The sequence below is a fragment of the Urocampus carinirostris genome, chromosome 11, assembly GCF_059441175.1.
Source record: "Urocampus carinirostris isolate Australia breed hairy pipefish chromosome 11, RoL_Ucar_1.0, whole genome shotgun sequence".
NCBI classification, from domain to species: Eukaryota; Metazoa; Chordata; class Actinopteri; order Syngnathiformes; family Syngnathidae; genus Urocampus; species Urocampus carinirostris.
The window spans coordinates 2,032,486-2,054,955 of record NC_142359.1 but is presented as its reverse complement, the minus strand read 5'-3'; the positions used below and the strand labels follow the sequence as shown (position 1 = coordinate 2,054,955).

The following is a 22,470-nucleotide window of genomic DNA, read 5'->3' as shown; positions in this document are numbered from 1 at the left end:
AATATTGCTTATTTGCTGTGCAAATACAGAGAACCTGATATGACACCCGGTGCAAATTGTGTCAGTTCAGTGCAGATTTAAGTACCGTATTTTCCGCACTATAAAGCGCACCTAAAAGCCTTTCTTTTTTTTCAAAAACTGACCATGTGCCTTATAATACAGTGCGCCTTATATATGGATCAATATTAAGTCGCAAAGTCTCGCACCCAAAGCAAGCAGCCGCCGACTAGATTTTCCCCCGAAGGCGAAGTCGTCCGCGGTGTATGCTGGGATTTATATGCCGGCGTTTCATTTCCTAACCAATGTGTCAATCATCATTTGAATCAGTCACTATTGGCTAAAGTTATTCGGAGGTAAAGCGGGTGGATCCTTTTGATCATTTACAGGCTCGCATAGGCTAAAGGAGCGAAACAAAGCCTGCAATTGGCCAAAAAAGATGAATGTGAATCGCACGTTGGGTTGCACTATGGCATAGAGAAAACATTTTTTACTATTCTGTATTTGTAAATATTTTACTCTCCTAGATTTACTACACTCGCGGTTGTAAGAAGACCATGGTTACGTATCATTATTGAACGGGATGGCTGCAAGAGAACTTAAGTGAGCTATGCAGCTTTATATTTTCCCGGTATCTTGTTTTAGAACGATCTTGATGTTTCTGTGATGAGTCTATTTTTAAACTAAATTAAATTCAAAGTGTTTATTGTCATATGCACGGTAAAGAACCCAGTTTCCCTGCACAATAAAATTCTTACTTTGCTGTCCACACAGTTGCCAGCAAAAAATAAGATGGAAACTAAGAAATGTTAGGCATTCCCAAGACTTTAACCTTCCGAATGATATTTGGAACGATGCATTTGAGTGATTGGTGACATCGTACAGACACTGTTTCCGTACATGTCTGAGACACGTATTTGCTTCTTTGCAAGCTTTGGGAATGTTAAGGGGGTAATAAGTTTGACTGAATCATCTGACTGTTTTGTCGACGTTCCCATTGTAGCGCCTTATAATCCGGTGCGCCTTATGTATGGAAAATATAGGACCAAAAACTATTTTTTTGGGGGGTGCGCCCTATAACCCGGTGCGCCTTATAGTGCGGGAAATACGGTACTTAGCTTTTGGGAAGAAGCTTTCTCCGAGTCCATTCGAGCTAGCTTCTTCCGTCAAGTAGAAATAGTGTATTTTTGTTCAATTTGGGGGTTATTGTTAAACTCATGCACATTTTATACAAATTTGCACTATTCAAATTGAAATTGTTTGGAGGACATAATTAGCTTAATATCTTTAAATTTCTATTCAAGTTTTTTTCCCGTATCGGCCGGCCGCTCCTGTTGCAAAGTTTAAATTCCTTGGAATGACGCCATTTTTTTGGCTATTGAATAGTTATTGAATCTCTGTTGCGCATCGGTGTGAACTGTGACCTATGGGGATCAGCAAAAATAATCATCCGAAGCAATAAATGCACAAAGAGGCCAGTGCTGTACGATATTTGACATGCGAAAGCAGGCGCCACACATTTGCGAACCCGACACCGCCGCGCTGGAAATGCCACAGAGGCACCGAGCATGATCGGCATGCTGCAGGGCAGGACGAGTGGCAAAATCTACGCACACAAATATTGTCTTTCTTCAGCAGCAAAACCCTACTATGCTCTAAGAATTGTACAAAAAAATGAGCAAGACGCAAATGCTGCAAAAAGACAAAAACAAGCACTTTCTTCAGCAGCTGTCACATGAGGAAACCGAACCGAGCCCGAGGTTGGCGCCCCCATGTTCATGCACTTTCATTTGATTGAACAGATACACCATTTCTTTCTATATTTGCAAGCATTTAAAGCGTGGATCATTTGCAATTTAAGGTGAATAGTAAAAATACCAATGGACAACTTTCATTTCAATATTCTATTCCTATCCTCACTCGTCCTAATCCACTATTCCCTTTAGTATAGTCAAAGGCATTTTACAGAACAAGCCGCAGCAATTTTATTTTTTGTTGGTTGTTTTTACAGATCAACAATGTTACTCTATTATGATCGTATAATGGTTTTTATAATACATGCCGTCTTCATTTCTTAATGGCGATCCATTTGGTGAATGTTTTTTTACTACACTGTTTATATTTAATTTCATGCTAATTACGGGGGTTCGTACACTTTTCATGGGCAGATTCAAGCACTTTTCAAGGACTTTCAAAGCCAATTTTCTCCATTACTGTTTAAAGAAGAGATATATTATTATATCATTAATAATAATTAGGGCAGCACGGCGGCGCTGTGGTTAGCACAGTTCTGAGGTCGTGAGATCAAACCTCCTGTGTGGAGTTTGCATGGTCTCCCCGTGCTTGCGTGGGTTTCCTACGAGCACTCCGGTTTCCTCTAAAAACATGCAATTCAGGTTAATTGGCCAGTCCAAATTGTCCCTAGGTGTGAATGGGCGAGCGAATTGTCTGTCCCTGTGTGCCCTGCGACTGGCCGGCAACCAGTTCAGGGTGTCCCCTGCCCACAGCCCCACGATAGCTGGGATGGGCTCCAGCACCCGCCGCGACCCTACTGCGGATAAGCGGTACAGACAATGGATGGATGGGTTAATGCCCCTGCGACCCTACTGAGGATAAGCGGTGCAGATAATGGATGGATGATAAACACATAGGGGGGATGCGGCTTCTCAAGACGCCCTACAAACTAATGCCTGCTGCCATTAATCGCCAGGGAAGGAGAAATGCAATGACAACGGGAAGCCACCAGGGAGCTATGTCGGTGTCATTTTTAAGTAGACTCGTTTTATTTTTCCTGATTTGACTCCCGGGACAAACGGCAACAGTTTCAAGCATTTGCAGGCACTTGACCCAAAATTCAAACACTTCTCGTCTCAATAAACTGGCAAGGAAAGCGAGCTCTGTTGTGGGCACAGAGCTGGACAGCCTGACAACAGTAGCTGAGAGACGGGCACTGAAAAAACTGCGGTCAATCATGGACAATTCATCGCATCCACTACACAGCATTATCTCCAGACAGAAGAGCAGCTTCAGCGACAGACTGCTGTCACAGTCTTGTACCACGGACGGACTGAAGAGATCTTTTCTTCCTCATGCCATGAGGCTCTTTAACTCCACCCGGCGGAGTAAAGGCCCACATTAAACCACACCCCCTACATTGCATATTACCGAATTTTATTGCAATGTGTATTCTGTGGAGCGCTATCTAGATACTCTATATAACACGCTACAGTGGGTATTAGCACATCACATTGGGTATTTGTATATTGTATTCTTTTTGCTTTATTATTGTATTGTTCCTCAGCTCAGGGATGCTGCTGGAAATGTGAATTTTCCCTGCGGGAATGAATAAAGTATCTATCTTTTCTAACCTTGAAAATACAAAACTAAAATTCAAGCATTTTCAAGTTTTAATGCCCAATACGAACGCTGTATTTAACAGTTAGCGACTCTCCTGAGTCCATTACTTTATTCCCTTCTCAAATAAACTCCTCACAAAGTATTAGTAACTCTAAGAGGAGAAATTTGCAGCTAGAAACAGTTAAGAACTGCCTCTTTTCTTGTAAAAATCTGTAAATTGAATTACTCATTGAAAAGAGCTGCAAATGCTACCGGACTATTTTTATCACTTAGCATGCTTAGCAAATGCTTAGCGTTCTTAACCTTGGTGCTTTATAAGTCACTCAACAGACTTAACGGTCGCGTTGTTAAAATTATAAAAGTGATTAAATATTACGACGAAACAACAAGTACATGTCACCCCATGGTTGCCAATTAGCATTAGCAGGCAGCTTCAAGTCGACCTGATGTCACCCAAGAGTCGCATTTCTGTCAAGCAACGCGTCAAAATGAGAGAAAATGTCTTTAAATGCGTATCAATGCTCCAAATAGATATTATATAGTTGCTCGCTTATGCTAAGAACCCACTCCGGGGTGACGAGAGACTATTTTTAACATTTAGCATGCTAGCTAGCTAGCATCCAAATAGGGCACTTCCGTCACTTATTTCTTCCGTTTTTGATCCGAGGCCAAGCGGTTAAGTGGCAGACACTCGCTCGGTTCGAGGTGTCCGCTTCCGCCGCGCTACGGTGCGTTTCTAGCGGCTACGGAGGACCGTACTCACCCGTCGGGAGGACCGAGGCGACGGGCTTCTTGCTCAACATGGCGGCCGCTGCTCCTCTGCTCTCGCACACACGAACACACGTAAATACAAACGACACCTCCTCCTCATCCTCCTCTTCTTTCTCTTTTCTTCCTCCCATGTCGCTAATCTCTTGCACTGGAAGCGGACTCACCTCTCCCTTCCCCATCTGTCTTATCGTATACGGTACTACTATACTTATACGAGTCAAGTCATGATAGTTTGTGATGCCCTAAATCATAGGGTCTTAAAATGCTACACAAACTACAGACTACAGTAATCCCTCGGTTATCGCGGTTAACGGGGACCAAAACCACCCGCGAAAAGTGAAAATCCGCGAAGTAGCGACGCCCCTTCAAAAATGCTTAATTTAAAAAAAAAATATTTTATTTCATTATTATTATTTTTTAGACCCGGTTAATGGGGACCAAAACCACCCGCGAAAAGTGAAAATCTGCGAAGTAGCCACTCCCCTTCAAAAATGCTTAAAAAAATAAATATATATATATATATATATATATATATATATATATATATATATATAATTGTATTTTATTATTATTAGTTTTTAGACCCGCGAAGCTCTGAACCCGGGAACGTCGTAGCGCAAAGTAGCGGGGTCCCACTGTAATACCATCCCAAAACTGTATGTAAACACTCTACATCACAGGTGACAAACAGGCTGCCCGCGGGCCTAATCAGGCCCGCTAAGGATTTGAATCTGGCCCGCGAGACAACACTTAGAAAAGCGCAAGAGAAAAACAAGCTGCAGGTTGAAATATGTCCACTTGATGGTGCCAAAGCCAGGTGCCTCGAACAAAGTACTTGTATTTATTTCTCTCTCGCTCTATCTCTTTCTTTCTTTTCGAACCCCTTTTCTCCCACTCTGTCTCTTTCACTCTCTGTGTCTCTCTTTTTCTCTTCCTTTGTTGCTCTTTGTCTCTTTCTCTGTGTCTTTTAACCTCTTTTGCTCTCACTTCCTTTTTTCCTTTTCTCTTTCTCTCTTCATACCCATTGCGCTTTCTTTGCTCTTTTGTCTCCTTCTGTCTTTCTATATCTCTCTGGATTTCTTTCTTCCTCTCCCTTTCGTTTCCCCCTCTCTCACGACTTTTTATCCTTTGTTTCTCACGCTCTCTCCCTCCCTCTCTTTTTCTTTCTTTGTCCCACCCTCTCCTTTTCCCTCCCTCTTTCTCTTATTTCTTTATCTCTTTTTCTTTCTCTTTAATCTACTAGTCTGGCCCCCGACAGGATGTTTGTTCTATTGTGTGTCCCCTGAGTTAAAATGAGTTTGACACCCCTGCTCTACATGCTCACACTTTCTTGTATAAATATTGTGTAAATTATCTTTTATCTTTTTTTTTAGTACACTCAGTAAAATGTGATACTGGAGTGCCGCGTCCAATTTCGTTGTCACAATTTGTTCAAGCCATTTTGTAACAATGATAATAAAGGTATATTCTATTCTATACTATTCTAATATATTATTTACCTGCATGCCACGAAGGTTGATGTGTGTTTCTTTAATTTCGGGGGCTATAGGTAACTTGACTCCTCCTTGATCTGCTACCTTATCGTGGTGGAGGAGTTTGTGTGTCCCAATGATCCTAGGAGCTATGTTGTCGGGGGCTTTAAGCCCCTGGTAGGGTCACCCATGGCAAACAGGTCCTAGGTGAGTGGCCAGACAAAACGCAGATCAGAAGACCCCTAATGATGAGAGAAAACTTTGGTCCTCGATTTCCCTCGCCCGGACGCGGGTTACCGGGGCCCCCTTCTGGAGCCAGGCCTGGAGGTGGGGTCCGCTGGCGAGCGCCTGGTGGCCGGACCCTTACCCACGGGGGCCGGCCGGGCACAGCCCGAAGGGACGACGTGGGACCCTCTTCCCATGGGCTCACCACCTGTAGGAGGGGCCAAAGGGGTCGGGTGCGCAGAGAGCTGGGTAGCAGCCAAGGGAGGGGTCCTTGGCGCGACGATCCCCGGCTACAGAAACTGGCTTTTGGGACATGGAACGTTACCTCTCTGGCAGGGAAGGAGCCCGAGTTGGTGCGTGAGGTTGAGAAATTCCGACTAGATATAGTCGGACTCACCTCTACGCACGGCTTGGGCTCTGGTACCAGTCCTCTCGAGAGGGGTTGGACTCTCTTCCACTCTGGAGTTGCCCGTGGTGAGAGGCGCAGAGCCGGTGTGGGCATATTAATTGCTCCACGGCTCGGCGCCTGTACGTTGGGGTTCACCCCGGTAGACGAGAGGGTAGCCTCCCTCCGCCTTCGGGTGGGGGGACGGGTCCTGACTGTTGTTTGTGCTTATGCACCAAATAGCAGTTCGGAGTACCCAACCTTCTTGGGGTCCTTAGAGGGTGTGCTTGAGAGCGCGCCCCCTGGGGACTCCCTCGTACTGCTGGGAGACTTCAACGCTCACGTGGGCAATGACAGTGAGACCTGGAAGGGCGTGATTGGGAAGAACGGCCCCCCTGACCTGAACCCGAGTGGTGTTTCGTTATTGGACTTCTGTGCTCGTCATGGTCTGTCCATAATGAACACCATTTTCAGACATAAGGGTGTCCATATGTGCACTTGGCACCAGGACACCCTAGGCCGTAGTTCGATGATCGACTTTGTCATCGTTTCGTCGGACCTGCGGCCGCATGTTCTGGACACTCGGGTGAAGAGAGGGGCGGAGCTGTCAACTGATCACCACCTGGTGGTGAGTTGGCTTCGATGGTGGGGGAAGATGCCGGCCCGACCCGGCAGACCCAAGCGTGTTGTGAGGGTCTGTTGGGAACGGCTGGCAGAATCTCCTGTCAGAAGAAGTTTCAATTCACACCTCTGGCAGAACTTCGCCCATGTCCCGAGGGAGGCGGGGGACATTGAGTCCGAGTGGACCATGTTCCGCGCCTCCATTGTCGAGGCGGCTGATCGGAGCTGTGGCCGCAAGGTAGTCGGTGCCTGCCGCGGTGGCAACCCTCAGACCCGTTGGTGGTCACCGGCGGTGAGGGATGCCGTCAAGCTGAAGAAGGAGTCTTATCGGGCCTTCCTGGCCTGTGGGACTCTGGAAGCAGCTGGCAGGTATCGGCTGGCCAAGCGGAATGCGGCTTTGGCGGTTGCCGAGGCAAAAACTCGGGCATGGGAGGAGTTTGGCGAGGCCATGGAAGCCGACTTCCGAACGGCTTCGAGGAAATTCTGGTCCACCATCCGACGTCTTAGGGGGAGGAAGCGGTGTGCCATCGACACTGTGTATAGTGCCGATGGGGCGCTGCTGACCTCGACCCGGGACGTTGTGAATCGGTGGGCGGAGTACTTCGAAGACCTCCTCAATTCCACCGGCACGTCTTCCTCTGGGGAAGCAGAGCCTGAGGACTCTGGGTTGGGCTCTCGTATCACTGGGGTTGAAGTCACCGAGGTTGTCAAAAAACTCCTCGGTGGCAGGGCCCCGGGGGTCGATGAGATCCGCCCAGACTTCATTAAGGCTCTGGATGTTGTGGGCGTGTCATGGTTGACGCGCCTCTGCAACATCGCGTGGACATCGGGGACAGTGCCTCTGGACTGGCAGACTGGGGTGGTGGTTCCCGTCTTTAAGAAGGGGGACCGGAGAGTGTGTTCCAACTACAGGGGAATCACACTTCTCAGCCTCCCTGGTAAGGTCTATTCAGGGGTACTGGAGAGGAGGGTCCGCCAGGAAGTCGAATCTCGGATTCAGGAGGAACAGTGTGGTTTTCGTCCTGGCCGTGGAACACTGGACCAGCTCTATACACTCTTCAGGGTCTTTGAGGGTGCATGGGAATTTGCCTGTCCGGTCTACATGTGTTTTGTGGACTTGGAGAAGGCATTCGACCGTGTTCCTCGGGAGGCCCTGTGGGGGGTGCTTCGGGAGTATGGGGTACCGCACAGTCTTATCCGGGCTGTGCGGTCCCTGTATGCCCGGTGCCAGAGTCTGGTCCGCATTGCCGGCAATAAGTCGGATTCGTTCCCGGTGAGGGTTGGGCTCCGCCAGGGCTGCCCTTTGTCACCGATTCTGTTCATAACTTTTATGGACAGAATTTCTAGGCGCAGCCTTGGCGGGGATGGAGTCCGGTTTGGGGGCCTCAGCATTGCGTCACTGCTTTTTGCAGATGACGTGGTGCTGTTGGCTTCCTCAGCCCGTGATCTTCTGCTCTCGCTGGAGCGATTCGCAACCGAGTGTGAAGCGGCCGGGATGGGGATCAGCACCTCCAAGTCCGAGGCCATGGTTCTCAGTCGGAAAAGGGTGGTATGCTCCCTCCGTGTCGGGGAGGAGGTCTTGCCCCAAGTGGAGGAGTTCAAGTATCTTGGGGTCTTGTTCACGAGTGAGGGTAGGATGGAACGGGAGATCGACAGACGGGTCGGTGCAGCGTCTGCCGTCATTCGGACCCTGTACCGGTCTGTCGTGGTGAAGAGGGAGCTGAGCCGAAAGGCAAAGCTCTCGATCTACCAGTCCATCTACGTTCCTACCCTCACCTATGGTCATGAACTTTGGGTCATGACCGAAAGAACTCGATCCCGGATACAAGCGGCCGAAATGAGTTTCCTCCGCAGGGTGGCTGGGTTCTCCCTTAGAGATAGGGTGAGAAGCTCAGTCATCCGGGAGGGACTCGGAGTAGAGCCACTGCTCCTCCGCGTTGAGAGGAGCCAGTTGAGGTGGCTCGGGCATCTAATAAGGATGCCTCCTGGACGCCTCCCTCGGGAGGTGTTCCGGGCATGTCCCACCGGCAGGAGGCCCCGGGGGCGGCCCAGGACACGTTGGAGAGACTATGTCTCTCGGCTGGCTTGGGAACGCCTCGGGGTCCCGTCGGATGAGCTGGAAGAAGTGGCTGGGGATAGGGACGTCTGGGCTTCCCTTTTAACGCTGCTGCCCCCGCGACCCGACCTCGGATAAGCGGAAGACAATGGATGGATGGATGGATAGGTAACTTGAAATACATAGTCTTACAGTCAGGGTTGGGTAGGGTTACTTTAACTGGATTACTTTCAATTACTTTTGGATTACTCCAATACCAAATATGCTCATAAAAGACAAAAGAAACTGAATAGGAATAAAATGACTCCATTTTGTGCAGGCTTGGGGAGTAATGGAATACACGGAACGGCAAAAATGATGTTGGCAAGCTGTTTGGATTGATTTTCATTTTGTTTCTGTCGCATTTGATGTTCGTTTTGCCGGAGATCAAAGCCAGGAGAGAAAGCTTACCGCGTGTTGTGAGTCATCATTTTATTCCTATTTAGTTTCTTTTGTCTTTTATTAGCATATTTGGAATTGGAGTCATCCAAAAGTATTTGAAAGTAATCCAGTTAAAGTAACCCTACCCAACCCTGCTTACAGTGTCATCGAATCCATAATGAATTTATATTTTATTTCGTTTTCAGGAAATGTTATGGGATGAAGTTATAGCGTTGGAAATAGTGACGAAGTGTCCCGTGTTGTCGCCATCTAGCGGCCACGCAGCTCTTCGCAGGCACCTTGCATATTCGGCTGATTATTAAGAGTGTCGGGGGGAATGTGAGTCTTCTAAAAATGTTCATGGCGACAGACAAGTTGTGAGGAATTTCACCCGAATAATTGGAGTTAAATTGAAGATTTGCAAGGCCAATATAAAGCGAGAGCAGCAGTCCAAGGCAGCGACATCACCAAAAATACACAACAGTGTGCTAACAACAGGTTAACCTTTTGCTCGCTACTTTATTTTACACTTAATGAATGAAATGAAACATTTAGAAAATGTGTTTCCCTCCCTCATAAACAGCAAGAAAACAATGAGTAAAACCAAAGAAGTGCTAAACGTGGCGAATTGTTCAACGGCAACTTTGAACCTGGAAAGGTAACTTAGCCCCATGCTAACTTGCTAACCGCCATTTTTAGCACATTTACGGTGACGTAAATTGCTTTATGCTAATAGCTCACGCGCTTGTGAGATTTCCATTCAAAATGTCATTCGATACTCGTTACATGTTGAAAAATCTCATTTGTAACGTCATCCAAGTACCCTTATATTGCAGCCGTGTCATTCAATTACTTTTGGATGACTCCAATAACAAATATGCTAAGAAAAGACAGAATGAACTAACGGGCTCGTTAGGGTTACTTTAAATATGTAATCAGATACAGTTACCAATTACCAGGGTTGGGTAGGGTTACTTTAACTGGATTACTTTAAATTACTTTTGGATTACTCCAATACCAAATATGCTAATAAAAGCAGAAATAAACTAAATATGAATAAAATGACTCAATTTTGTGCAGGCTTGGGGAGTAACGGAATACATGGAACGGCAAAAATGATGTTGATGTTGGCAAGCTGTTGGATTGATTTTCATTTTGTTTCTGTCGCATTTTGCCGGAGATCAATGAGATCAAAGCCAGGAGAGAAAGCTTACCACGTGTTGTGAGTCATCATTTTATTCATATTTCGTTTCTTTTGTCTTTTATTAGCATATTTGGTATTGGAGTCATCCAAAAGTCATTGAAAGTAATCCAGTTAAAGTAACCCTACCCAACCCTGCTAATTACCTGTTGATATATGTAGTCAATAATGTCATCCAAGCAGCATAATATTACAGTCACGTAACTTGATGACTTGTAATTGTTTTGGATGACTGTAACGCTAAACATGCTCATAAAAGACAAAATAAATTACCGGTAAATATCCCTTTTGAGGGAGGTAAATGAACAATGTAACATTGAAAAAGAATCGAAGTTTTTTTTTTTTTTTTTGGTTTAAACAATTTTATTGACACTATTAACAGCAAATAAACAATGTGAGGTTTGAAGAATTTTAACAGCAATCAAGCAATTTCGTTATATCTGACTATATGACGTTTTAACAATTTTTTCCGACATTTTTAACAGCAATTAAAAACATTCACAATTTCATTAAATCATATTCTAAAAATATGAGGTTTGAACAATTTTTATCGACACTTTTAACAGCAGTTAACCAATGTGTAAAGGGCAATACTATTGCGCAAGGGCATAGCTAAGGTAGCCAAGATCAGGTGGTGGCTTATAGTCCCAACAAAAAGTGCTCCGATTTCATCCATCCATTATCTGCACCGCTTATCCTCAGTAGGGTCGCATGGGTGCTGGAGCCCATCCCAGTTATCTCCAGGCAGTGGGCAGGGGACACCCTTAACTGCTTGCCAGCCAGTCGCAGGGCACACAAGGACGGACAATTCGCTTCTCATTCACACCTAGGGACAATTTTGACCGGCCAATTAACCTGACATGCATGATTTTGGAATGTGGGAGGAAACCGGAGTGCCCGGAGGAAACCCACGCAAGCACGGGAAGAACATGCAAACTCCACACAGTTGGTCACGAAAAGAGCGATCTACACCCGTACGCCGCTCAGCATCGCACCCTAGCGTACGCACTCGCGCCCAATTTCGTTGTCACAATATGTTAACCCATTTTGTAACATTGACAATAAAGGTACCGTATTTTCCGCACTATAAGTCGCACTAGGTTATAGGGCGCACCCCCAAAAAATAGTTTTTGGTCCTATATTTTCCATACATAAGACGCACCGATTATAAGGCGCTACAATGGGAACGTCAACAAAACAGTCAGATAGTTCAGTCCAACTGATTACCCCCTTAACATTCCCAAAGCTTGCAAAGAAGCAAATACGTGTCGTAGACTTTGAATTGAATTGAGTTTCAAAATAGACTCATCACAGAAACATCAAGATTGTTCTAAAACAAGATACCGGGAAAATATAAATCCGCATAGCTCACCTAAGTTCTCTTGCAGCCTTCACGTTCATTAATGATACGTTACCATGGTCTTCTTACAACCGTGAGTGTAGTAAATCCAGGAGAGTCAAATATTTACAAATACAGAATAGTAAATATATTTTCTCTATGCCGTAGTGCAACCCAACCTGTGATTAACATTCATCTTTTTCGGCCAATTGCAGGCTTTGTTTCGTCCCTTTAGCCTATGCGAGCCTGTAAATGATAAAAAGGATCCGCCCCCTTCACCTCCGAATAACTTTAGCCAATAGTGACTGATTCAAATGATGATTGACACATTGGTTAGGAAATGAAGCGCCGGTATATAAATCCCAGCATACACCGCGGACTACTTCGCCTTCGGGGGATAATCGAGTCGGCACCTGCTTGCTTTAGTTGCAAGACTTTGCGACTTAATATTGATCCATATATAAGGCGCACTGTATTATAAGGCGCATGGTCAGCTTTTGAAAAAAAATAAAGACTTTTCAGTGCGCCTTATAGTGCGGAAAATAGGATGTATTCTATTCTATTCTATTACCGGCGTCCGAACTCCGATTTTTCGACCGAACAGCGAAGCAAGAATTTCTCTAAATTTTTGGTCGGACTCCGCTTTGTTCGAAGTGAGAGCCGTTCGAAAACCGAGGTTCCACTGTACATGGCTGCTCTAATCAGATATATAGTGGGGGCTGTCTGCTTTCATAAACATTGAATTGACATTGAGTGGAAATCACACGGGACGCTACTTCTCAAAAAAGGAAGAGTATGTGTAATTGTATTCCTATTTTTTTTTTTTTATCGAGGTTGCCGGCTGAGATCCTGCTGACCATTGTGTCTTTCCTGGACGGCGCCTCGCTGCTCAGCCTCATTCACGTCAACAAATTTTTCTACCGTCTGGCGAATGACAAGTAAGGCAGATGCGCTTGTACGGAGCTCCAAAAGAGTCCTTCCGTCAACCCCCTATGTGCTTCTAGCGTCACCTGGTGCAAGCTTTACATGGCCGACATCCGGCAAGATGTGTTGGGCTTCCTCCCGCCTAAATTCTTGAAGGCGGCTGAGGCGGAAGTTGAAAAGCATCCACCGGGGCACTGGAAGAAGAAGTACTTGTGGAAGATGGGCGGGGAGGAGTTCTGCAAATGGAGGATGGAAAGCGGAAACAATGACCCCTTAACCGGCTTGCCACAGTTCATGGGGCATATCCTCAGGTAGGCCACCTCAATCGGAGAGTTTGTTTCCTCTGTATTTAGCACACTCTCGAGGCGGGGCCAACCTCACCAAATACTTGCCATCATTGGCAAATGAAAATCTTCTACTTTCTGTGCACGTGTCTTTCATATCGTGTAATTGACCGATGGCTAAGCCCCGCCCTCAAACACGATGAGCCAATCACATTGTGCGTAGCCGACCTATTGTTTATATTCATAGTTAATCATTATTCTTTGTCTTACTGCTTTAGCAAAAGAAATTTCCCTATTGTGGGACGAATAAATGATTATCTTATCTTAACCCAATACGGTCGGACATTCTCAGCTCGCATGTTCGTCGTTTTTTGTTTGTTTTTGTGTGTTTTTTCATACATTTTCTATCTATCCATCCATCTATCTATCTAGACATCTATCTATCTAGACATACATCTATCTATCCAGACATCTATCTATCTAGACATACATCTATCTATCCAGACATCTATCTATCTAGACATACAAAGATCTATCTAGACATGCATCTATCTATCTAGACATCTATCTATCTAGACATCTATCTATCTATCTATCTATCTATCTATCTATCTATCTATCTATCTATCTATCTATCTATCTATCTATCTATCTATCTATCTATCTATCTATCTATCTATCTATCTATCTATCTATCTATCTATCTATCTATCTATCTATCTATCTATCTATCTATCTATCTATCTATCTATCTATCTATCTATCTATCTATCTATCTATCTATCTATCTATCTATCTATCTATCTATCTATCTATATCTAGACATCTAGACATCTAGACATCTATCTATCTGGACATGCATCTATCTGGACATGCATCTATCTATCTATCTAGACCTGCATCTATCTAGACATCTATCTATCTAGACATCTAGACATCTATCTATCTTTCTCCGTCTCGGTCTCAGTCTCTATATCTATCTCCATCTATTCATCCATCCACCCAATGTTGAATGTTTGTCCTTACCCATATAGCTCAATTGCATTGTCACCGTGTGCCCTTAAGTCGCGATCGCAAAGAATACATAGCAGCAAATAAATAACATTGCATTCTTAGTTCTGAGGTGGCCTGGAATACAACAGCTGAGGGGTCAGACTACTATGTATTTCGGCATAGGGGATGGGAGGCATCCGAGGCTCTCTAACACCTAAGGAAGAGGGAATTTTCGCTCCGTGAAAGTCCGAGTAGCATCCTGTTCATTGAATCAGCTGTGTTGGAGGAGAGAGACATTGAAAACAGATAGGACTCTGGACCCCTGACATATAGATTTTTTTCACATTTGTTGTTTGTTTCAGCATGTTGCAATAAATGACACATCGCAAATACAATAAATACCTGCAAAGAAAGAGGGGATTATGAGTTGTAGCTTAGGTTTATAGGATAGCAGTCCCCTAAATAAGCTTGCATTATTTTCTTTCAATGTGTGAGTGTGACGCTGTGGTATTTTCTGAACGTTGACGCGTTAAGCCACAAAATAAAACGTTGGTCCTTTCTTTGCAGAAACATAAAGCGAGTGTGGGAGCTGACGCTGCAGGACAAGCAGGGGCTAAAGACGTCCCTGGAGATGCAAACCATTTCCATTTTCAAGACCTCCATTATGCTTTCCTTTAGCGGAAGCGAACTGATTCGAGGTGATCGTATTTACAAAATGGTTCTTTGCGCCGCACGTGAAGACTTGCCCTGGCGCACTCTTATTTGTCAAATGGACGTAGAAGCCCGGGCCACGTTCTTGGGAAAGAACGAGATGATGACCATCTTCTTTTTCCCACCTGCGTTCATGGTTGGCATCTGGAATGTGAGTGGCTTATTTTTTATGTCAACGATTCAATCGTACGTTATCCAATAATAAACTGTAGGGATGCAACAACCGATCGATTAAATCAAATATTAAAAGCATCGCCAACTCATTAGATCACGGATTCGGTGTATCACGTGATTTATGAGACACTAAGTACGTTAAATCAATGCAAATAACAGTGCACACAATTCTGTAGTAGGTGAGACTTGTAGTACCACTTTGGTCCAGCAGAGGCCGCAAGACCGTTTTCACAAAAAGTTACTGTATTACATTTTTTAAATCTTTTTTTTTTTTTAAACTATGTATCTTTACATAAAAATTGGCATTGCATTTTTAACTTTGTAGTCTTGACTGTTCCATCACGGAACAAAGTTAACAATTCTCAAGGGAACAGAAAGTGCTGCAGAAGTATAGAAAAAAATAAATAAGAAGTAGGAAAAATATTACTCAAACTCATGATTGTATATCATTCTCATATTGGATATGTTTACCTTATTCAAAAATGTAACCCCAAAAATAAAACAAAATTGTTGACAACATTTTGAAAAGCGGGTTTACATTTTGGATATATTTTTGGGTGGATATTTTTTATTGCTACATATAAAACGAAATGTGTTGCTCTTTCTCTTTTATTTTGTATGATGAGTCCAAATATAGTATGATCTTTGGATAAGGTGGTAGGAAAAGGTCGCTGACATATTTGCAGGTGAATAAAAAAGAGGGTATTAAAATGTCTTTAAGAAAACCGATTCATGGATGAATAAAAAAAATAATCGACCGATTCATTGATTATCAAAATAATGGTTAGTTGCAGCCAATGTTCCGGTTAAGCTGCGCGCGTGCGCAATGGCGGACTGCCCGCAGATTCTCAGCGCACAAGAAAATCTAGCCAGCTCACAAAAATCAGGGCTCCAAATTGCTCATTAAGAAGCCAATTAAGTCAAAGTTACAGTGCATGAAGATAAAAATACACGGGTTCCCCTGACGTTGTGTTCAAAATGCGGTATTTGGAAGTCAAGGTCGAAGTAGAACGAAGTTGAGTTAAGTATGTAGAGTTTTTAGAGAACCGGCTTCTTCGGCTCGGCTCATTAAAAAGAACCGGCTCTTTTGGGTCACAAACGGCTCTTCAGGATGTTTTTGCTTCTTTAATCCTTACACGACCAAATATTAAGTAAAATTGTGCACAAAATGACTTAAAGGAAGGGGGAGGGTAATAGAACAAAAAAGAAAAAAATACCAAAATGAAAAAGTAGTGAAAAGCTGAGAAAAAAAACAAAAGGAGAGAAAAAGAAAAAAAAAGAGCAGGAAAAAATTCTGTAAAAAAGAAAAGAAAGAAACAAAGAAAAAAAAGTAAATAGAGAACAAAAAGACAAAAGTAACAGCTAGGAAAAAATAAACACAATGAGATTTTCTTTTAAAGGAATTAAAAAAAAATAGAACAAAAACAGAGAAAAAGAAGAAAAAGTTTGTGTTGCATTCAAATCATTTCCAATTATACCAAGTCAAGCTTGTTGCCAACATTGTACTTCCACTAAAAAAATGTGATTAAATACAGTTCTGTATCGTGCAACCGACTAAAGAAGCCCTCAAAAATGTTAGTATTATGCGACAAAATATATCAGGAAAAAAAAGAAATGGAAATCTTGTGAAAGGATTGTTTCATTCAAAAGTGAATTTTTTTTTTCATTGCCCGAAAACTCTTGATGTCAAGTTTTGAACATGTTTGATAATGACTCAGTTGCCACACTTGGGATTGCCGTTGCTCACTGTTGTTTCAAGCGTTGCTCACCGACTTTGTGTGAACGCTCAGACCCCTAAGGAAAATGACAGGGAACATTGATTGCAGCCCCACTTTGCGTCACTCCAAATTCACCCTTTAATTGTTTTAAAGCATTCAAAAACAAAAAGAACTTGACTTAAACGACTAAAGGAACATAGAGTGCAACACACTTTAGGTAGCTGCAACATTTTGCTTTATCCACAATCGGTTGCTTTTCCTGAATACTGCATTATTGTTTGCACAGGTTAAGAGAACGGTGGCCTTTGTGGAGGTTACCTTGCACTTGGACAAACTACTGGAGAGGATCTTTTTGGGTTCCCCCATCAAGTATGTGGGCCTAGAATACGAGATCATTATTTTTTAATTCATTTTGAGGTCAAACAAGCATGTTTTCTGGCCAACAGTCTGTACTCGGAGCCCAAGGGGCGCATCCGCACGAACCGGATGGAGCGTACCTTCACGCTGCACCTGAGCCTTCATAATGGCTTATCCGACATCTTCTCCGTCTACTTCCATCCTGTTGTCTGCGTGTCAGGTACTCCGAAATGTTGCTTCCATTCACGACTCCTGTTGTCCGATGGTCTGTTATGATGGCGTGCAGCCCGGAGCGACCACCAGGAACTGCGACCCATAAACTGGTCCGACCCTTCGCAACACTGCACGCTTTGGGGCAACATCAGCCTGAGTATACTGGGAGGTTCTTTGCAGGTAAGGAGCTTCATGCATTCATTATTATGGAGGTTGGCAACTCATATTGGAGCACAACACAGTCTTTCCCAAGTTGAAGAGTCAGAATTTAAGATTTCATTTTTGCTCTAAGCAGATTCAGGGCTAAGTATGTCAAAGAAGGCCTTGCGCCATTTCGACTTTTACACTTAATAAGCGTGGCCATGGTGGCCATCACAATTTTCGGGAGAATACCCAATGACTGGCCCATTCCAGGTGGAAATATTCTCTTTTTCATCATCCTTTGCAAATAATGATGGGCATATTGCAGATTTGACGCATTTGTGTGCGCATTGTACTGCCATATGCAATAATGGCTGCGACTACCGATCGATTATTAAAAACCGTGGCAACTGTAATGATCAATTTGTTGTCTCATCTCATTAGCCGTACCGCTTATCCTCATTAGGGTCGCGGGGGGGGGGGCTGGAGCCCATCCCAGCCATCTCCGGGCAGTGGGCAGGGGACACCCTGAACTGGTTGCCAGCCAATCGCAGGGCACACGGGGACAGACAACTCACTCGCTCATTCACACCTAGGGACAATTTGGACCGGCCAATTCACCTGAAATGCATGTTTTTGGAACGTGGGAGGAAACCGGACTGCCCGGAGGAAACCCACGCAAGCACGGGGAGAACATACAAACTCCGCACAGGAAGTCTGGAGCTGGATTTGAACCCACGCAGGAGGTTCCCATGACATGAACTGTGCCGCACAAGCGCTAACCACTGCGCCGCTGTCAATTTGTTGTGTCACGTGATTTCTGAGCCACTAAGCGCTTTGAATCAATTCAAATAAGTGCACACAATTCCGTTGTGACGCTGAAAGTTGTAGTACCACTTTGGTCTGTCAGGGGGTGCCTCGATACCATTTTTATAAAAAAGTACAGTGTAACCTCGGTTTTCGAACGCCTCTCAGTTCGAACAAATGGGAGTCCGACCAAAAATTTCGAGAAATTCTTGCTTCGCTGTTCGGTCTGTTCGAACACCGGTAATGCGTCAGTGCGTACGCTAGGGCGCGATGCTGAGCGGCGTATGGGTGTAGATCGCTCTTTTCGTGACCAACTGTTATCGCGTGCGGACGTGCTTCGTTTTGCTTTCGCTTTTAATATAGGTGTACCAAGTGTTTTAGCCCCTAATTATGCCTCCGAAGAAAGTCAGTGCAAGCAGCAAAGTTGCTGCAGGTGAAAAAAGAAAAGTAGTGCGTACAACCATTGCATTTAAGAAAGAAATAATAACTCCACCGTCCACCTGCGCCTTCTGCTGACCGCCACAAAGGTAAGAAATCTTATTCATAATTCTTTTCTTTATCCTTTTTTAAATTTTTACACGTTCATGTTAGCGTAATCTTTCGTACGGAAGATTACGATAACGCGAACGTACGATTAGCCTGGGTTAGCTTCATGTTTACGTTAAACATTCAGGGTGTTGGAATGGAGCCCAACATTCAGGGTGTTGGAACGAAGCCCCCTTTCCAATGAACCGCTCACCACTTGTTGTGGAGACCAGGGTGCTAAATGACTTGTAAACGACCTGATTTTTAAAATTTTACACGTTCATGTTAGCGTAATCTTTCGTACGGAAGATTACGATAACGCCAACGTACGATTAGCCTGGGTTAGCTTCATGTTTACGTTAAACATTCAAGGTAAACATTCAGGGTGTAAGGGTTAGGGTTTAAAACGATTTACATTATTTTTAATGGGAAAAATGATTTCGGTGATCAAATCTGTTTTCTATCAGGGTTCTGGAACGGATTATGGTCGAGAACCGAGGTTCCACTGTATTTAACATTTTTTTCTAAATCCTTTTTTTATTGAGCGTTACATCTTTACGAACAAAAGTGCCATGAAACAGTCAAACACTACAAAGTGATCAGTTTTCAAGGGAACAGAAAGTGCTTGCAGAAATACAGAGAAAAAAACAAACAGAATATAGACATGTTTAGTCAAAAAAAAACTTAATAGCGATGATGACGTGTTTAACTCTACACAAGATTTTTCAACCTATTCCATATCAATTTTCAAACATTCAATCCAAAATACAAATTTGTTGAAAACATTTTCAAAAGTGGGTTTACATTTTTATATTTTTTGGCAGATACAAATATTTGCTACACAAAAATCAAAACCCTTTCTTTGTTTTAGATTTGAATGAAAAAGTCTGGATGTAATAAAATCATAGCTTACATATTTGCAGGCGGATAGCATGGACGTGTAAGTATTGTCACGGCCAATCGCGCACTGCCCGCACATTCTCAGCGCACAAGAAAATCTAGCCAGCTCACAAAAATCAGGACTCGAAATTGCTAATTAAGAAGCAAATTAAGTCAAAGTAACAGCGCATGAAGTCCCCTGACACTGTTTTCTAAATGCGGTATTTGGAAGTCAATGTCGAAGTAGAACGAAGTTGTGTAAAGTCAGTAGGGTTTTTCGAGAACCGGCTTCTTCGGCTCGCTCACTAAAAAGAACCGGGTCTTTCGGGTCCCAAACGGCTCTCCGGGTTGTTTTTGCTTCTTTCATCCTTATATGACCAAATATTATGTAAAATAATGCTCAAAATGACTTAAATGAAGGGGGGGAAATAGAACAAAAAAAAAATACTAAAATGATAAAGGAGTGATAAGCTGAGAAAAAAAGAAACAAAAGGAAGAGGAAAAAAAAGGAAAAATTCAGAATAAATACATAAAAAAAAGAAAAGAAACAAACAAAGTAAAAAAAAGTAAATGGAGAACAAAAAGAAAAAGGTAACAGCTAGGAAAAAACAAACACAATGAGATTTTTTTTAAAGGAATTAGAAAAAAATACCAAAAAACAGAGAAAAAGAAGAAAAAGTTTGTGTTGCACTCAAATAATTTCCAATTATATCAAGTGAATCTTGTTGCCAACATGGTACTTCCACTAAAAAAATGTGATTAAATATAGTTGTGTATCGTGCAACCGACTCAATAAGCCCCCCAAAATGTTAGTATTATGCGACAAAAGATACCAGGATAAAAAAGAAACGACAATCTTGTGAAAGAATTTTTGTAAAAACAAATGACGTTTGTAGGCCATCGTACATGAGTCAATTCATTCAAAAGTGAAATTAATCATTTTGCATTGCCGGAAACTCAGCAATATGTAACGTGATGTCAAGTTTTGTTTGATAATGACTTAGTTGCCACACTTGGGATTGCTGTTGCTCACTGTTGTTTCAAGCATTGCTCACCGACTTTGTGTGAACGCTCGGACCCAGGGAAAATGACAGAGAACATTGGTCACAACTGAATTGTGTGCACTCTCATTAGCGTACTTCGTGGCTCATAAATCAGGTGATACAACCAATCCATGATCCAATGAGTTGCCGACGCTTTGAAGAATCGTTTTATCGTTGCAGCCTTAGTTAGGAGTGACGGCAAAACGGGCTAAAAGGTTTTATTTTTTGTAACTTTATTTTGATAGTGTGTTGTTTTCCTTTTTTTAACATCCAAACAAAAACTAGCGCGTTCACTGTCGCGTCCGTTTCCATTCCAGAACTGTTGCGTGGCGGCACTGACGGTGATGGAGGACGCCTACCAGCCGCTTTGGTGCGTGACCGTCCCGGTCCGGGTGCGGAACCTGGGCCGGATCCAGGCGGGCGGGTCCGGCTTCTACTCGGGCGGCCATCGTTTGCTCCTGGTCCACAAAGACGAGCGCGGCCGGCTCGAGGTGATGTTGGTCCTGCTGAAGGAAAGTCAGCAGGTTTTCGTGGTCAGCCTCGCAGTGAGAGTGTCGGACACCTCCTCGATGTGACCTTCTGGATTTTTGTGGCGTTGGCCGGGATGCTTCCGCTCTTAATAAAAGGGTTTGTGCAGCGCCGCCTAAGCTAGGATCTCTTTAGCAGGATGTCCCTATTTTACGGACTATACTCAGGGATGTGATTTTTTTCCGACTACAGTCGGAATTTCGAGTTTTTCACTTTCACTTTTTCCATAGTTTATGTATTTTAAGTTTAAGATACTATGTATACTTCATTTATTGATTCTTAAAGCGTACTTTTATTTTCAAATCACTTGAGTCGGGGCAACATTTCCTCATACAATGTCGGGGTGACACGGAATTCAGTATACTGAAATTTGATTGGGCTCGAATGTGTCCATCTCTCTCTAATCCAATGAGATTTCAGTTCTTTGCCCTTAATGCTGCAAGCCAATGTTGGCCTTCGAATACATTACGTCTCGCTAAACGTACTCGCTTGTTAGCATTATTAGCCGCTAAGACTTCGTCGAGAATGGAAGAAGTCTGCCATCCAACAATTCAGAAGAAAAGACCTTATCACTGACCTTGCAGTATTTACAAAAAAAAATCAGGTATGTGGGCAAATTATTTTGTTATTTAAATCCTCTAAAAAAGTTACTTAAATGATTAATTCAAGCATGGTTTTGGACAAGTAAATTGCTTAAAACCCAGGAGCTTCGGGGGCGGGAGTCTACGCCCCCCTGCGCCCCTCCCACGCCCCCCCACCGGGCTCCGCCCTGGGCCCCCCGGGAGGGATGTGGCCCCCAAACCCCTGGCTAGGTTTCCGACTTTTTTCTCCTCACCTCAATCACATCCCTGTATACTGTACACCTCAACGCAACAAATTGGCTAAGAAGGTGAAAGTGCACCTTATAACCTGATACCCCGAAATGCGGTGGATACAGCAGAGGTCTCCAAGCTTTTCCAAGCGTCGAGCTACTTTTTGTTTGCGTTATGCATTTCCAAAACTTAACTAGATGGCTTTGATAAACAGCTAAAATGAGGTTGACAGTTAACTATAAAAACGAGTAAAAACTAAAAGGGAGCTGGATCCCTCGATGAAAGAGTAAATAGCCAACTGAATAAAGCCCAAAAAAGTAGATAAATCTCATGTGTTAGCTAGATAAGATGCAAAGAAATGTAAAAGGGTAGCTAGCTAGCTTATTAAATTTGCTCTGAAATAAATCAATATAGAGATGAATGAATAAATCTGTTTATTACATGAATAGATTCTCATTCTATTTGTAATCGCTTGCAAATAATCATCACTATTAAATCGATTTGTTTTGTCAATGAA

At 43.5% G+C, this 22,470-nt stretch overlaps 2 protein-coding genes across 3 annotated transcripts in view; one reads left to right on the top strand and one right to left on the bottom strand.

The window, feature by feature from the left end:
* The window catches only part of LOC148356162 (dual specificity tyrosine-phosphorylation-regulated kinase 2-like), a 21,505-nt gene extending 17,164 nt beyond the window's left edge, over nucleotides 1-4,341 (bottom strand). Inside the window, exon 1 of the mRNA XM_088347015.1 lies at nucleotides 4,118-4,341. Coding sequence (XP_088203141.1) covers nucleotides 4,118-4,304 — 187 coding nt within the window. The 5' untranslated portion in view covers nucleotides 4,305-4,341. The remainder of the gene's footprint in view (nucleotides 1-4,117) is intronic.
* LOC148356161 (F-box only protein 15-like) lies at nucleotides 3,788-22,470 on the top strand. Of its 2 annotated transcripts, XM_088347016.1 has the most exons (10): nucleotides 3,790-4,197; nucleotides 9,511-9,802; nucleotides 9,888-9,962; nucleotides 12,678-12,782; nucleotides 12,849-13,079; nucleotides 14,613-14,907; nucleotides 16,935-17,017; nucleotides 17,095-17,225; nucleotides 17,292-17,398; nucleotides 20,931-22,470. In XM_088347016.1, exons 3-10 carry the CDS (start codon nucleotides 9,898-9,900, stop codon nucleotides 21,186-21,188), a joined length of 1,275 nt encoding a protein of 424 aa, XP_088203142.1. In that variant the 5' UTR covers nucleotides 3,790-4,197; nucleotides 9,511-9,802; nucleotides 9,888-9,897; the 3' UTR covers nucleotides 21,189-22,470. The 2 variants fall into 2 exon arrangements, with proteins under 2 accessions (XP_088203143.1, XP_088203142.1); XM_088347017.1 differs by lacking the exon at nucleotides 9,888-9,962 and having other exon boundaries at nucleotides 3,788-4,197; nucleotides 9,511-9,643.

Coding starts and splice junctions, on each gene's coding strand:
- LOC148356161 (XM_088347016.1), top strand. CDS start 9,898: ATGAGTAAAACCAAAGAAGTGCTAAACGTGGCGAATTGTTCAACGGCA. Junction 14,908..16,934: donor TCATGGTTGGCATCTGGAAT/GTGAGTGGCTTA, acceptor TTGTTTGCACAG/GTTAAGAGAACGGTGGCCTT. Junction 17,018..17,094: donor TTTTTGGGTTCCCCCATCAA/GTATGTGGGCCT, acceptor TCTGGCCAACAG/TCTGTACTCGGAGCCCAAGG.